Source organism: Chiloscyllium punctatum, chromosome 9 (assembly GCF_047496795.1).
Source record: "Chiloscyllium punctatum isolate Juve2018m chromosome 9, sChiPun1.3, whole genome shotgun sequence".
NCBI lineage: Eukaryota > Metazoa > Chordata > Chondrichthyes > Orectolobiformes > Hemiscylliidae > Chiloscyllium > Chiloscyllium punctatum.
Window position 1 is genome coordinate 66,658,178 of NC_092747.1, and position 15,222 is coordinate 66,673,399.

General features: G+C 39.8%; 1 protein-coding gene across 15 annotated transcripts in view; it reads right to left on the bottom strand.

Annotated features, from left to right (window-relative positions):
- The window catches only part of LOC140481473 (disks large homolog 2-like), a 956,164-nt gene that overhangs the window by 225,514 nt on the left and 715,428 nt on the right, over nucleotides 1-15,222 (bottom strand). For 14 of the 15 annotated variants that reach the window (XM_072577706.1, XM_072577705.1, XM_072577704.1 and 11 more), the window contains one exon: nucleotides 12,989-13,103. In XM_072577706.1, coding sequence (XP_072433807.1) covers nucleotides 12,989-13,103 — 115 coding nt within the window. Of the gene's footprint in view, nucleotides 1-12,988; nucleotides 13,104-14,314; nucleotides 14,427-15,222 lie in introns of those variants that run through there. The other variant, XM_072577712.1, reaches the window with a different exon arrangement.

Consider the following 15,222-nt stretch of genomic DNA (forward strand, 5'->3'; position numbering starts at 1 on the left):
ACTTTTGGTGAGGAATTTCTTCTAGTTATTTGCAGTTATTGTTGTTGTATGCCATTCATGAATTCTGTGAAACAAATAGGTAACTTAACATCTTTGTTACTTTCTCCTACAAAAGGGATGTAACTCTCCTTGAAAGTGAACATGTGAATCCAACAGTACAGGAAGATCTAGCACCTCATCCTTCACTAAATGATACAAGTGGTATATTCCATGTCTGTCTCACTGTCCAGAGAGAGAGAGTAAACTATGGTCTATAACACCCTTTAATGATTAGTCACCTTAGTCTTTGGTTTCTTTAATTCCTGCCATTTGGCGCCTTACTTTTGACAAAAATTAAAGTTCTGTATTATCCTGCTTATTATCCTACAGCTGGAGAGTCCATAGTAGAAAGCAATTCCTGATGCATGGAATCAACATCAATGTCTTCAATGCTTGCCAACCAAAGAATATTTAAAGTTACACAATCGTCTCTATTTAATAAACAAGTATAATGGTTAGGAAAGCATACAGGTTTCTGTGATTTCTCTTCCACTGTTGTGAAGTGTAGCACGTTTTTGGCTTCTACCTTTGATTTTGACCTGAAGATGGCCTGAAAATCTTTTGCCTCAGCCATTGCTCTGCATCAAAAAGAATAGATACACCTCCCCTTTATCACACTTAAAATGAGTTTTCTTACTATTAACCACAACATCTGCACACCAGAGTTTCTGTGTGGGTCTGAAACATCAGGAGATTAGAAAGTCTCCAACAGACCTGCTACATCAGCCAGGAATAAGTTATCCAGTTCCTCAGTATCCTATAATGTCTAGACAATTGCAGATGGCTACATTCTCTTTCCCTTTTACTGCGTGGCACTGCAGCTCCATTTCAGCCTTTCTATTGGCAACCAGAATGCTCTGTAATATTGGTTGGTCTGATCACATGCTTGTGGGGTCCCTCAATGGCATCAAACACATTCCATTTCATCATGCACTTCCTGGTGGCAAACTCGGAGTGTTCTTTCCAACCTGTAAAGATCTCTAATGTAATGTTTTGTCAGTTTTGTGTGGGATTTCACTTCCCACTGTATTTTTTTCATGTTTTTCCCCATTCCTGGGGTCAAATAACCAGGTTGATCCTATCCTTCAGCCCACAGCAATAAGCTGTCTTCAGGGTTCATTTCAGGCACTCCTCACCATACCTCCAGTTCCTTGGGTCCATTATTGCTGCTATGAGGTTTAAGATCACGGGCAGTAAGTGGCTCAGTGGTTAGCACTGCTGCCTCACAGTGCCAGGGACCCAGGTTTGATTCCAGCCATGGGTGACTGTCTGTATAGAGTTTGCACCTTCATCCTGTGTCTGCATGGGTTTCCTCCCACAATCCAAAGATGTACAGATTTGGTTAATTGGCCATGCTAAATTGCCTATAGAGATCAGGGATGTGTAGGTTAAGTGCATTAGTCAGGGGTAAATGTAGAGTAATAGGGTAGGGGCATGGGTCTGGGTGGATTACTCTTCAGAGGGTCGGCATGGACTTGTTGGGCTAAATGGCCTGTTCCCACACTGTCAGGATTCTATGAAGGTCAAATCTACGCTCACATGAGTGAACATTACAGACTTTCCTCTGCATTCATGGGCAATGGCATTAATTCTATTGGCAACAAAAGAAGGAGCAGTATGTTATTGCTCTAATAATGGAGATTGAGGCCCAGTAAGGGTCAAAGTAAATAGGCTCATAAACGTTCTACATGCCCCAATCCAAGTAAAAAAAAATTGTTAGAAATGTAATTGTGTCCTCATCTAGACTTGTGTTGGAAAGGGGAGAGTATGGTTGGGGAAGTATATTTCTCCACTGCCAATTGGAATTGACACTGAATGGAGTAGAATTTAATGCAGTTGGGTTCTGTTCCAAATTCTATTGGGTAAGCTGCCTATGTGCTCACCCTGGCCTCTGAATCTTCTTTTCACTTTTTTTCCTAACCTTTTAAAAATCTTTGAGGTTTGGTTAATTCCTTTGAAACTTTGGTCACCATACATTCAGCTAGTTTTTGTAAACTTAACTCTGGTGTCAAATCCAACATGTCAATTTGATAGGTCTTATGAACTGTTCAATTGCCCTCGTTTTACTCAGAGCGACTTCCATAATGATACAATCAATGAAACATCAATATAGGTGCATCATTGTATAAAATTATTGAACAAGAGGGTTAATAATTTGTTACAAATCATTTGTTCACTTCAGCAAACATTTAGATTATACATTCAGAATAAAATACAAGAGGGAATAAAGAATAAGGGAAATGAGTCCTAGGAACGAATGAGATAGAATAGCATACAAGGAAATGATAACAATTAGAGAGGCAGCCCAAAAGAACTAATTATATGGTCTTGCCTAAAATGCTTCGTTAATGGACTGCATGCATTTTCCAAAGGTAACAAAACAGCATTTGGCTTCCAAAAAAAAAGAGCTCTGACTATAAGGTTTGATGCTTGACTGGAGATGCTTGCATACTAAATTAGCAAGATGTCAATTTCTTCTATGATCTTCCAAGGAAGATACTGCAGCTAAAAACCTACTTATTTTCTTTGAATGAGCTTTAATCTTAGAAACATTATTCTATTACACTTTTCCTTTCTCAGGTCTTCGTTCAATTTTCACTTCTGTCCCTCTGCTCCATCACTCTTTGAGGTGTGATTACTACTGCTACTACTGGAAGTTATCATTGATAAAGCATGATGCTGCAGCTCAGCATTACTGGGGAAGAATTATGCTCATAGCGATGTGTGTGAGATTGGAAATGCATTATGGAAAGAAAAAAATGTTCAGTACATACAGCAGAATCTTATAGGGACCTGAATTACATCAACGATGGTGGGATTTATGGCAGAATCATGCAAGAAGACTGGTGAGGCCTATTGCAAGGTAAGAATCAACTAACTGCATCATTTATGTATCTGCCAGGCAATGGGGCAGTTTTTTGCTCCGCAGCATGTGTTGCCAATTAAAGGGGATTACAGCTTGTTAAACATCTTAATAATGGCACAACTCACCTCATTAATATTCAATTTCCTATATTACCTAACAAACTGAACAAACTAGATATCAAGAATACTTGAAGTCAAAATGGGTACTGGTGGCTTCAGCTTGTTGTGGGCTGTGAACAGCCTCCTCATTGCTCCACAGCAAACAGCATATTAGGGCACGTTCCGTGGACACCAACTGCTCACTATCTTCATCCATGGACATTGGCATCTAACATTTGCCAACTCATAATCCACTTGCCTGTACTTATGAGGCATAGACTTGTACTGTAGAGCACACATTCAACTAGCAGTAATAGCTGCTGTGAGGATACATTGTATGCAAAGACAAGCACCAAAGTCACTGGTCCCTGTATCATCAGCCATGGGCACAATTACATACCATCCAGAGCCCTGGCCATTGTCTGTGTGGAACCAACCATAGTCAGGGCGTATCACTGACCACAGTCCAGTAGGGTCAGCACCAACAATTGGGGGAATTGCATACCATCAGTCAAAGAGCTGCAAAGACAATAGTCAGGGATCTGGTCATCATCTCTAGGGAATCCTATTGAAGTCAGTCAGAGGTCTGGGGCAAATAGAGTCCCTGGGGATGATCATTGAGGAGAGTGCAAGGGCTTTAGATGTAGTTGAGGAATCACTGCCAAAAGAGGCATGCAAGTCACGAATTGTGGGCAAAGTTGAGATATGTGTAAAGGGGAGGACAAGGAAAAACTCAATGTAATTGGGGCTAGACAGAACAGCATTATAGGCTACAGTAAAGTGGTTATTGGCAATAACCACCATTGTGGCTTCCATGGAGGTGCATGACCAGGGTGGGCATCATTAAGGTGTAATGTCGCGGTCAGAGAGGCTGGGAGGACAGTTGGCGGCAAAATTCAATTTAGTAGGTCTCCACATGGGGGAAATAGGTGGAAATGGGTTGTCAAGATAGTGAAGGTAAAAAGTTACATGCAGGCTCTGGGAGGTACCTGTTCACTGGGGAGAATCCATTACTGATGCTGCCCAACATGAGGTGCATTCTCTGGATGAGAAATGCAACTAGAAAATGGCTGGGACAATACCCAGGGAGGGTGGAGTCAATGTCAACTTGCTAGGATCAAAGGCATGAAGCATGTGCATGCAAACTGCAGCTACATTCATCTGCAGTCGTTTCTCCATCCATTCATCCATTTGTAAAGCACAAGGAGTGAATGTGCTTATGTTTCAAAGGCTGGTCAAAGGCAACACATCACTTGTGAAACATCCAATGATACTGTGAGAGGAGGAGCATCAATGAAAACATGAATGATTGACATGTGTCTGGATGAGAAAGGGGCTTAGAGTGCAGCAGGCCTCCCTGTTTGATGTAATGTGGCAGTCACTTATCTGGTGTAGCACCTTCATTAAGTTACTGCACATGTTGCTATCAAGATCATGGTGGAGCAGAGTATTAGAATCTTGATGATGTGGTTCTACAGCTTGGACCAGTCTGGGAGCATTCTCCAGCATAGTTTACCAGGATGCTGCATCATCCTGGTGTGCTGTGATCTGCACAATTGAAGCGGGAAACAAGTGCGATGGTTGCTGAGGAACAGGGAGAGTGGGAGCAGTCTTCCAAGGAGGAGGACAAGGACACTGCAAAGGAAGCAGCTCCCCTTGTGGGTGATAGAGATCAACTGCATTGGGTGTTACAAGCCAGACAGGACCTGACTAACACCTAGCTCCAGCTCAATGAGAGTTGCTGCAGCACAGTTTACAGATGACACCAAAATTTGTGATGTGGTGGATAGTGAAAAAGATTATCTCAGAGTACAATAGGACCTTGATGAGATGGGCCAATGGGCTGAGGAGTGGCAGATGGAGCTTAATATAGATAGATGTATTGTGAAGTTGGTGTGTGTAAAATTGGGGAAAGTTTTCCCTTTATAAGATGGTGTCTTTTCTTTGGTGCTTAGAGTTAAAATTAATGTCTGAAGAGCAGTTTAAAGTGCAGGTGCACAGAGATGTCCAAATTGAACCATTTTATACTGACCAGCCAAGCAACATTTTTACCAAGATAACAACTATTTTTAAATTTAGCTGATCAATTTAAATCATTCCCTTAGATATTAAAAACCAACTAAATTTAAAATCTCATGGTTTTGACTACCTGGAACCAATCTGATTGTAAAGAAATTAATAGGTCATCAAGGGTATAAAAGATGAGGGCATTTGGAAAATTGGAGAGAGCAAACTGCCATCTGAAGAGTTAACAGCTTTCATCTAATTAATAAAAGTACCGTGGTACTCTTCGCCCAATATTCCAGACAGCAGAATTCACAGACAGAACATTCCTGACAGAAGAAGTGACACAAGAATTCAATGGAGAGAAGCATTCCTGATGCAAGTTTTCAAAGGAGAAGGCATTCATGAAAGAAGATCAGCAGAGAAGGTGCAGACCTTCCTGGATGACATAGCCGCACTGTAATTTTGACAGACTAAATTCTTTTGTTTTGATATATAAGTAGGACGTATATTTATTGAAAAGGCATGGTTTCGGATTTTGTTTTATTAGGGAATAGTTAGAAGTTAGAAGAAACTTGTTTGGTTTGTTAGTAGTTCTGTTTATTTGTTCACTTGGATTTAGATAAACAAATTGTTACTTGTTGACTATAGAGTGAGTGAAATGATTTCATTTCATTTAACCACCCCTTTATAATAGATTGGGAGGTGAGAGGTAGGTTATACCACTTATCACACTTCTTTCAAAGATTATGAGGTGAGGTGAGCCTCTTTGGATGTTTCAGTTTTAGTTATCTGGGAAAGGGGTACCTGCTGCTTCATAACAAATGTGAGGCATCGCATTTTGGTAAGGCAAATCATACAATTAATGGTAGGTCTCTGGGAAGTGTTGCTGAACAAAGGGACCTAGGGGTACAGATGCATAGTTCCTTGAAAGTGGAGTTGCAGGTAGACAAGGTGGTGAAGAAGGTGTTTAGCACACTTGCCTTAATTGTTCAGTGCACTGACTATAGGAATTGCAATGTCATGTTGCAGCTGTGTAGGACATTGGTTAGGGCACTTTTAGATACTGCGTTCAATTCTGGTCTCCTTGATGTAGGAAAGAGGTTGTGAAAATTGAAAGGGTTCAGAAAATATTGCTGGGATGCAGGGTTTGAGCTATAAGGAAACGCTGAGTAGGCTGGGACTTTTTTACCCTGGAGCTCAGGAGGCACGGGGTGACCATATTGCCATTATGAAACAGGGGCATGACTTATGACAAATAGCTAAGGTCCTTTCCCCAATGTAGGGGATAAGAAGGCATAGGTTTAAGGTGAGAGAAGAAGGATTTAAAAGGGACCTGATGGGCAATTTTTTCATGCACAGGATGGTGAGTGTATGGAACGAGCTGCTAGATGAAGTGGTGGAGGTGGGTACATTTAAAACTTTAAAAAACATCTGAATGGGTATATGAATAGGAAGTGTTTAGAGGGATAAAGGCCAATTGCTGGCAAAAGGGACGAGATCAGTTTAGGATATCTGGCTGGCATTGACAAGTTGGATCCAAGGGTCTGTTTCTGTGCTATATTACTCTATGATTCTAAAGTCTGTCTCGGTACCTGGCAGCACCAGCTTGCCACTTGCTTCTGCAGGCCTCCACCTGGCTAGCACTCAATATTCCCCAATACCTAAGGCATGCTCTCTGTGCAGTGGCTGGCTACATCCTTTGTCCATGGAGATTGTCAGCTGAAATACACCATTCTCACCATATTACCACTGCATATCTCCAACCAACTCAAACTACTGTCCACCACTTCATGTGGTGAGCAGGTTGGAGAAATCAATTATAGGGATTGGAGACAACATGCCAGGACACAGAATGGACAATAATTGCGATTGATTGGGGGCCGCGGTGGGGGTGAAACTCAATACCTAAGCCAACATTGCATTGGAGGGCATGGGATTTCTGTGGAAGAAGGAGTCATAGATGGTGACCATTGCCTAGGCTTCAACAGGGAGGGATTGTGCATCTCGAACTTTGGCATGAAAGTGCTGTAGGCCTGCAGCTTAAGATGTTATATTGAGAGACGAAGAATTTAATCAAAAAGGTTGAGTTGGAATGTGTGGATGCTCACTAGACAGGAGTGCAGGAACACGAAGGCTTGGGAAGGTCATCTAGATTGACAGCTTGAGCCTACAACTCAGTATGCAAAGCACAATCTGTATTGTCTCCTAACTTCAACTGAATCACAAATGCACAAAGGAAATAAAAAATGGCAGCGTAACACCCAGCAAACTAAGTGTTCTTTCCATCTGAGGAAATTAATTTTACTTGTGAGTTATGTGAGGCCCTTCAAGAGGCAAATTATATTCATTAGACACTTATACAGTATGGGTTTAAAACATCTATAATCCTAGAATTCTGCATGTGAAATGTATGCAGTGATCAACTTTGTTGAAAACAAATCCTGGCCAGAAGCAATCTTGACCATGCCATTAGATATTCATTCTAGTCATCTCTGCAAAGCAGCAGTAATGACAGGCAATTGTAAAGTGTCAGCTGCAGCCCACAATTCACAAAGTTAATTCAAGGTCCCTTAGTCTGCATGAGAATGCAGAGTTATTTTCCTCTTACCTTCAATTTCTATTGGACAACATGCTCTTGTATGCAAGGCCACCTTTCTTGGGTGACATAAGGGGGCAAGGGTAAATTAATCCAATGATCCCCACACAAGTTCATTGAACCGTGACCAATGACCAGCCAGGTCATTGCCACTATTGCTACCGTGCCATAAAGAAGCAGAAACTGAGGTGGAACAAATGCCTCAGCAAACCCAGGAGAGCTTCCACATGAATAACTGATAGGTGAAAGTCCACTCAGGAAACAGGAACATGAGATCCAGAGTCAATCATCCTTGATTCTGCCAGATAAGTGAAGTGCAGTGTTGCCGCAGACTGAGGAGTCCTGGGACACTGTCACAAAATGATACCATGTGCTGGAGCAGGACATGTGATCTAAAAAGGGCTAGATGGCCATCAAGGTGACAGCTGCACCAAATGTTTATATAAGTGCCTAAATTCGAAGATCTACTGGGGACCTGTGTGAGGTTTCTCAATCCATAAGCCACAAATGAATCAAGGCTGTTACTGTAATTTGTGATGGATCACACCACTTTACCTCACGATTGCAGCCCATGCAGTACACTTTAGGAATATAGCTGGCTTTCCCCAGATGCAAGACGCAATAGGCTGTATTGAGAGTTCCATATCATAACACAGATTTCTTCAATAGAAGAGGCTTCCATTCAGTAAACGTATAAGGCAACTGTGACTATTGGCACCATATCTAAGAGGTCTTCACCAAATGTCCTGGAAACTGACACAACGACTATGTCTTTCAGCTCTCTCCTGTATTATTTCGGAGCCTGGATGCCTTACAAAGATAGCTGCTAGGTGACAAGATGGCTAGCTTCTTTTTTTCCTCCCCACCGTCTCCTCTCATTTTTCTGCTCTTTTAGTTTATTTACCTCTTGGTGAAGAGCTGGGTTCTGGTGATAGCATCGGTGAATGGGCTCAGTAGCGTGGACCTAAGTAGGACCTGAAGTGATGGCTTGAGTAGGCCCTGCTGTGTGAACTCGTAGAAGTGATAGACGCAAGTTTAGGTTCCTGGCAGCGTCTGCTTCCACTGCAGATTCATGGAAGTGGCAGTGGAGGCAGGTTTGGGCCCAAATTTGCGACACCAGCTGTGGCTATATCGGCTAGACAAGCCTGAAGCAGACTCATGGAGGCAGCAGTCACTTTTGAGTCAGTGCGGTACCCAGTAGCATCAGTGGCATCTACATTAGTGAGGTCCAGTGAGGACTTATTGTGGCGAAACCATTGGTAGGGCATTGGGATGGTGCCAAAAAAAATGGTGAAGTTTGTTCCAGCAGTGGCAGCATGGCCAAGGGGATTTGTGGCTGGCCAGAAGGCCCATGACGGAGCACTTTACAAGAGGGACTGCAAAGTTGGACACTACCTTATTTCTTCATTTTAAGCATCTTTGTGTTAAGATGTGCTGGACAGTGGCAATATTTTTCACTGAATTTTGTAACAAGATACATGTGACAAAAATTATTTCAAATAAATTAAATCAAAAGTTTCCCTGTACAACTGTAGCTGAAGATTCATTATGCAATCCTCTGCCTGAGGCTGAACCTAGATACAATGTGGCGTATTCTTCAACAAGAGCCACAGTGGAGTAGATGATCAATCTCCTGCAGTCTGGATCAGTCTGGGAGGGCTTTGCAGTACACTCTAGAAAGAATGTACAGAATAATCTTTGCATACTGTGCTCTGTATAACTGGAGAATGCAAAGAGGGGCATGTGATGGTCTCTGAAGAGTGGCATTGAGCAGGACAAATATATCTTCTGAATGATACATTGGTATAGATCTGGGTGCAACAAGCCACACAGGGCTTCAATGACAGCTGTTTTTAATAAATTAATGTTGGCAAAATCATCATTCAATCTTATGAACAACATGAAAAGAGTAGAACTCCTTCACACAGCGTTCTAACATGTTATTGCACTAAGGAAATGTAGCCAATGTAGCAGGATTCTTGTAACTGCAGTTATAATGAAAGTTGATCAGACAACTGATGATATCAACAAAGTAGGTAATACATTTATGAATGGGAGATTCTGTTCCCAATGAAGTGTCACCCATGACATCTATGTTCCCTCAGAGCTTTTCTTTTTTTGTTTCCCCTCCCATTATATTTCTTGTGAAGGGCTATTCCTGACTAGTAGTGACTGATCTAATGTGTAGCTGGGCTTTAAAAGATGGTGCAGTGGTACAAATTCAAGGAAGTCCAAGCATTGCAAGTACATCCGCTGCTGATGAATGCACAATAGCTCAGGAAATTGTTTTTTTCTCAACTTCAGTTTCTTGCTTCATATTAATTACATCAAATCACTTTTAATTTAAGTCAAAAACAGGCCATTCTGTCTCACTGGTCTTTGCCAGTGGCTGTGCAGAACATTTTCTAAACAAGCCTCTTCCACCTCCTTTTATTTGGACTCTAACAGAAGAACCTTCTATTACTATTTTCCATGCGTTTTTATCTAGTTTCCCTGAAATTCATCTATGTTATATGCAGCAACTACTCATTCTCCATTTTCTCTAACAATCTTTTTAAAACAGGCTAATTTTCTAAATTTTACATTGGTAATTGTCTGACTTTCACATTCAGCTAAAGTTAGCAGTCAGAAAGTATTGCCCAACTGTAGGATGGGAATTTGTGGATTGCAAAATTTCCCACTTTACCATCTGAAGAATATGCAGGGAACACAACGCTATCAATCAGTGCAGCATCATAGCCGATTAACACTCAGTTAAGTGCTTGGAGCAGGACCTCCACCCCTTATTCACATAAGCATATTCCCCCCTCGTAGAAGTGTCAGCCAATCTGATTGGATGGCAGCTCTGTAATTCTAGCCTCTGTCACCAAGACAAGGACTACAAACAGTGTACAGATTTAAAGCCCTAGGCTTCAGGACTAAACAAGTACCAGGGAGACTTCCAGTAAAAAGTGGGGGTGAGGCCCAAGAACTGCAAGCAGAAGAGGCTCGGGTTCTTGGAGATGCAACAGGAGCATCTCGGTGGGGTAATCCTTAGGTGACATGGCGCCCAATGTTCAAAGTTCTTGTTGTAAGTAGGTGCACCTCATTTTTATTGTTGAGGCCCAAGAAATAACTAAGTGCTTCCGCTTTGGTAAGGACAGATAGGCTGCCCTTTAGCTGCCAGAAAGGCTTACTTGCTATCAACAGAAAGTTCTCAGTAACCAGGAATTCTAGAAACAGGGGTCACAGTCTAAGGATAAGAGGTAGATCTTTAAGAACAGAGAAAAGGAGAAATTTCTTCACCCAGAGACTAGTGAGCCTGTTAAATTCTCTACAACAGGAAACTGTAGAAGACTTTCAAGAAAGATGTAAGTGTAGTTTTTTGAATAAAGAGATCAAAGGATGTAGGGAGAAAGCTGGAATAGCATACGGAGTTAGATGAACATATTGAATAGCGAAGCAGGCCTGAAAGGCTGAATAGCCTACTCCTGCTCATATATTCCAAATATCTATGTTTCAAAGTTGCTTATCTTGTGCTTCAATCCTGATGAAGACAAGGGAAAAAACTTTAACCTCATATCTCTTTTTAGAAATGGTTTTGTCATACCAAATAACTAATTCAACAATAACTTCGAGACTGTGCCTAATTCCATTGTGATCAGGTCAATAGCAGCACAGACATGAAGAAAGCAGCTTTCAGTTTAGATTTTATTGATTTTTTAATCTAATCGTTCAGTTGCCCACTCTCAGCACTTTTGTACTAGAAACTTCACATTACATAGGGAGAACAAGCGGAACTTATGATTGTCTAATGTTAACAAATTTATGGATTGTGTGAACAGGACTTGGTGCAGAAAGCAGAGTTTACAGAGGCCAACTAAGAATGTATTGGGCTAGTCCAAGTGTAGACATAACAAAAGAAGGGACAAGTGTTTCAGCAGCAGATGAACTGAGACAAGGGTGGAGTCAAGTGACATTACAAATGGTTTAGTTCATGACTTTCCTGAACATTCAGGTTCTCACCAATGCAAGGTATGCTACAATAGTGAGGGACTCACTCATTTTCTGGCCTATCTTCTTTCTTTAATTCAGAGTTACCACCAATTTTTTTTTTAGCACATCTCTCATATTCTGTCAAAGATAAAGAGCTTGTCATGCTGCAGATGATGATTTTGTGAAGCAGTGGATTTATAGTGCAATTGTCATGCCATTAACACCTATCTATTATTTTTGTATGTACCATATTTAAACACATGGTATAAATATATTAACTGAAGCACACACAAAGGTGGAGAAGTCAGGCAAATGCCACTGCTGAAATTATTGCCTATTAATACTTCTTCCCTCAAAAGTTTAGAAAAAAAATATTAATTATTCCCAAGACACAGCTTTTGATTTCAGGAATGGATCACACATCAAAACTGCCAGGAAGTACATGGTGACCATAATTTAACAGGCTTCAAATAAACAGAGAGATGTGAGTAACAACAAGGTTGATGGTACCTCTCGCATCACCATGCAGGAGCATAGCTAATTGTAGGTAATCCGCATGCATTTTTTCCCATAAGTAACATTGTAAGTAAAGAGGATAAAATTAATAATTTCATTAATATTGCTAAGTATAAAGGTGTTTAGATTCTCGTTTAATGATGCGAAGTCAAAAGCTTTATCAAGATTGTATCACCCATGGATAATTAGAGTTGCTTTAGGTCTAATAGTAAGGATTTTCATTATTAACGCTTATTCTCTGGTGAAAATCCCCAGATGCTGGTTCAAATCTTAAGTCAACCTACATTGCTCATATTGAGATAAATTATTATTATTTCAACAACTGCAATAATATTTTAACATATGGTGTGTCATGTACTGATGAAGCATGACCTAAAAATTCATTTAAAAGAGCAATAACCCAGAAATTGGATTGCATTTTACAAGCATGAGAAAGGTGCTTCAATCTCCAATAAGAAAGCATGGATGAAGCACCTGTTTCATCACTGAAAGTACTTCAGGTGCTAAGCAATGATAAAAGTGAAGTTAGAGTTAATTTTAACTTCGTTTTTAACTTCACTGATCGTGGAAACAGAAGGAACAGACTCCTTACATCTTCTTACATTCATGGACCACTTCACATCACTGCTAATTGCTTCTGACCTCCCACAAACTCACTTAAGTCAAGGCTGGCAAGCTATTACTGGGACTGTGACTGGTACCTACAACTTGTTAGTAATAAGCAAATGTGGCTGGAATCAGCTGACTATTTGGCTTGTTCGAGACTAACTTTGAATCCTTTTTGAGTTGTAATACAATTACTATGTAGGTCTATGCATTGGTGTACATTATACTCTATGTAACAGTGTAATTATCAGTTAAGCAAATAAAGTAGTAAATAAATTTACTTACCTTACGTACAATGAGCGTTTCTGATTAGTTCTTAGGGAACCAGACCCCGAACTCATGCTCTGATTCATCATCTGTTCCCGTAAGTCATGGATTTTTGCCTCAAACCGGCTGTACTCTGAATGGAGAGGGTAGGAATGGGGAAGAGGAAAAAAGATGCAAGCATTTTAGCTTTTATTTTCATTATATTCAATATTGGGTTTACCAAAGGAAAATCACAACAATTTTTTGAACTTATTCTATTTCTCCCCAACAGTCCCTCTCTCCACCACATATATTCACACCCAATGCCAGTAAAGTCAAAACAAAGCTATAAAAACTGCAGTGTTCATGGGGATGAATTAAGTTTATTTTCTGGAAGATGCAGACCTTTCTTTCATTTGGTTCTAATGTCAAGAAATCTACAATAAACACATCATAGCCATAATACTGTCATCAACCATATGCATCATTGCCACTGCATTACTGATTTCATTCAAGAATGTATGTTTGCTTTCACCTCTAAAATCGTTGGGCATTTTATACTACAATATTGCAGGGCTGATGAAAGATGTATGCACATTCATACACGCAAGAATTCATAAAAAAATCAAAGTGCAGTGTTATATTGCAGAAAATCAAATAGCTTACATTTATTAATATGAATACCATACAAAAAACATTTTGTACATATTAATCATTCAAGTAGAAATGTTATCACAATACAGAAGAAATGTCATAATTCTATTTTTCAAAAAATACTGATTATATAGCCATTATATTATAAAATATTTATAACATATTGTCAGGATAGAGGAAGAAAAGCAAAATGCATACAATCAGATTTGCCTAATAGCTGTGTCTTTCAGCCTGCACAACACTTGCATTTTGATCCAGAATAATTCAACATTACAAGTGAAAATTCTGTCTCCTTAACAACTGTGATAGCTTAATCATACAGCTTATTTTACTCAAAGACCAAACAACATTCATCCCATTATCTTTATTCAATCCTTGGCTACAAGAGGAATGTTCAAAAGTTTAAAATTAAGAAGGAAAATAATGGTATGACAACTCATCAAGAAGAGTCAAGAAAACACAAGCTAAACTCCTTCAAAGCAGAAACAGAGAATTATATTGCAAACCACACGCACATTTACAAAAGCAGGATAATGTCGACAACCAACTGCAAGAAATCACCAGGGAAACCAAACACATTGCAATGGATTTCTATAAATCTCCATTCCCGTTAATTTCAGTACCAACACTTTAAACTGATACTTGAAATTAGCATGCTGTTGTTCCCTGCTCTTTTAAAATAATTAGCTTCTCTCCTAAAAGCAAGCCTACCTTTCCAATTATGTTCAAATCTTCCCAGATGTAGCCAGATTCCAAGGCTATCCTGCCACAGCAACAGCAGCAGCAGCCGTACAGCTCAAGTAGGAATGACCCATTAAAAATGTGCAGTCAAACCCAGTGTCATTTGATCAACCTATAGCATCAGTGTTTTCTGTTATTTCAACTCATCATCCTATCACTGTAGTCTGTGATAGCACATGATGGAATGGTTTAATAGCTGATAACATCAAAAAAACAAAAACCTCTAAATGCTGACTGCAGTTTTTTCAGTGGCGCTGCTAACCATTATTACAATTTATATCCAAATCATTTTCACCTGAGCACATGTAGGTTTCCAAATTCATTCAGACAAGTAAAGCTACTAATTAATTTCCACTAATCCCCAATACTGATTCCCTACATCCCCCCCTCACTGATAGTTAGCCTGCTCCATTTTAATTCATTTGTTTACAGGTTTCTAAGGTTCTAAGATGAGAAGGAGGAGTGGATAAGGAATTTTTAAATACATTCATTTGCATAAGAAAAATAATGTATATTTAAAACAAAGATAATTTTATACTTTTTTCAGGGATAAATGTGGCACTGACTGTACTGAGGATACACAATTTTGGTTATTATTTTAATGCGATAATGCTTAACAGGTGAATTATATGCACGTTTTTAAAAACAAAATAATGGCACATCACTTGCCATTGCTGCCAACATAAACAGTTGAGAAGAATTTTCTATTTTTAGTTTCAACTGGCACAAAATGCAAGTGAATTTTAAATAAGAACGGTCACAATACTTTCATGTCAGTCTTGTGAAGATCAGTCAAAATTGTGTATAATAAAAAGGAAATTATCTTCAGTTCCAAGGTTGAAACATCTGATGCAGTTTTGTGAAATACTTATGCATAT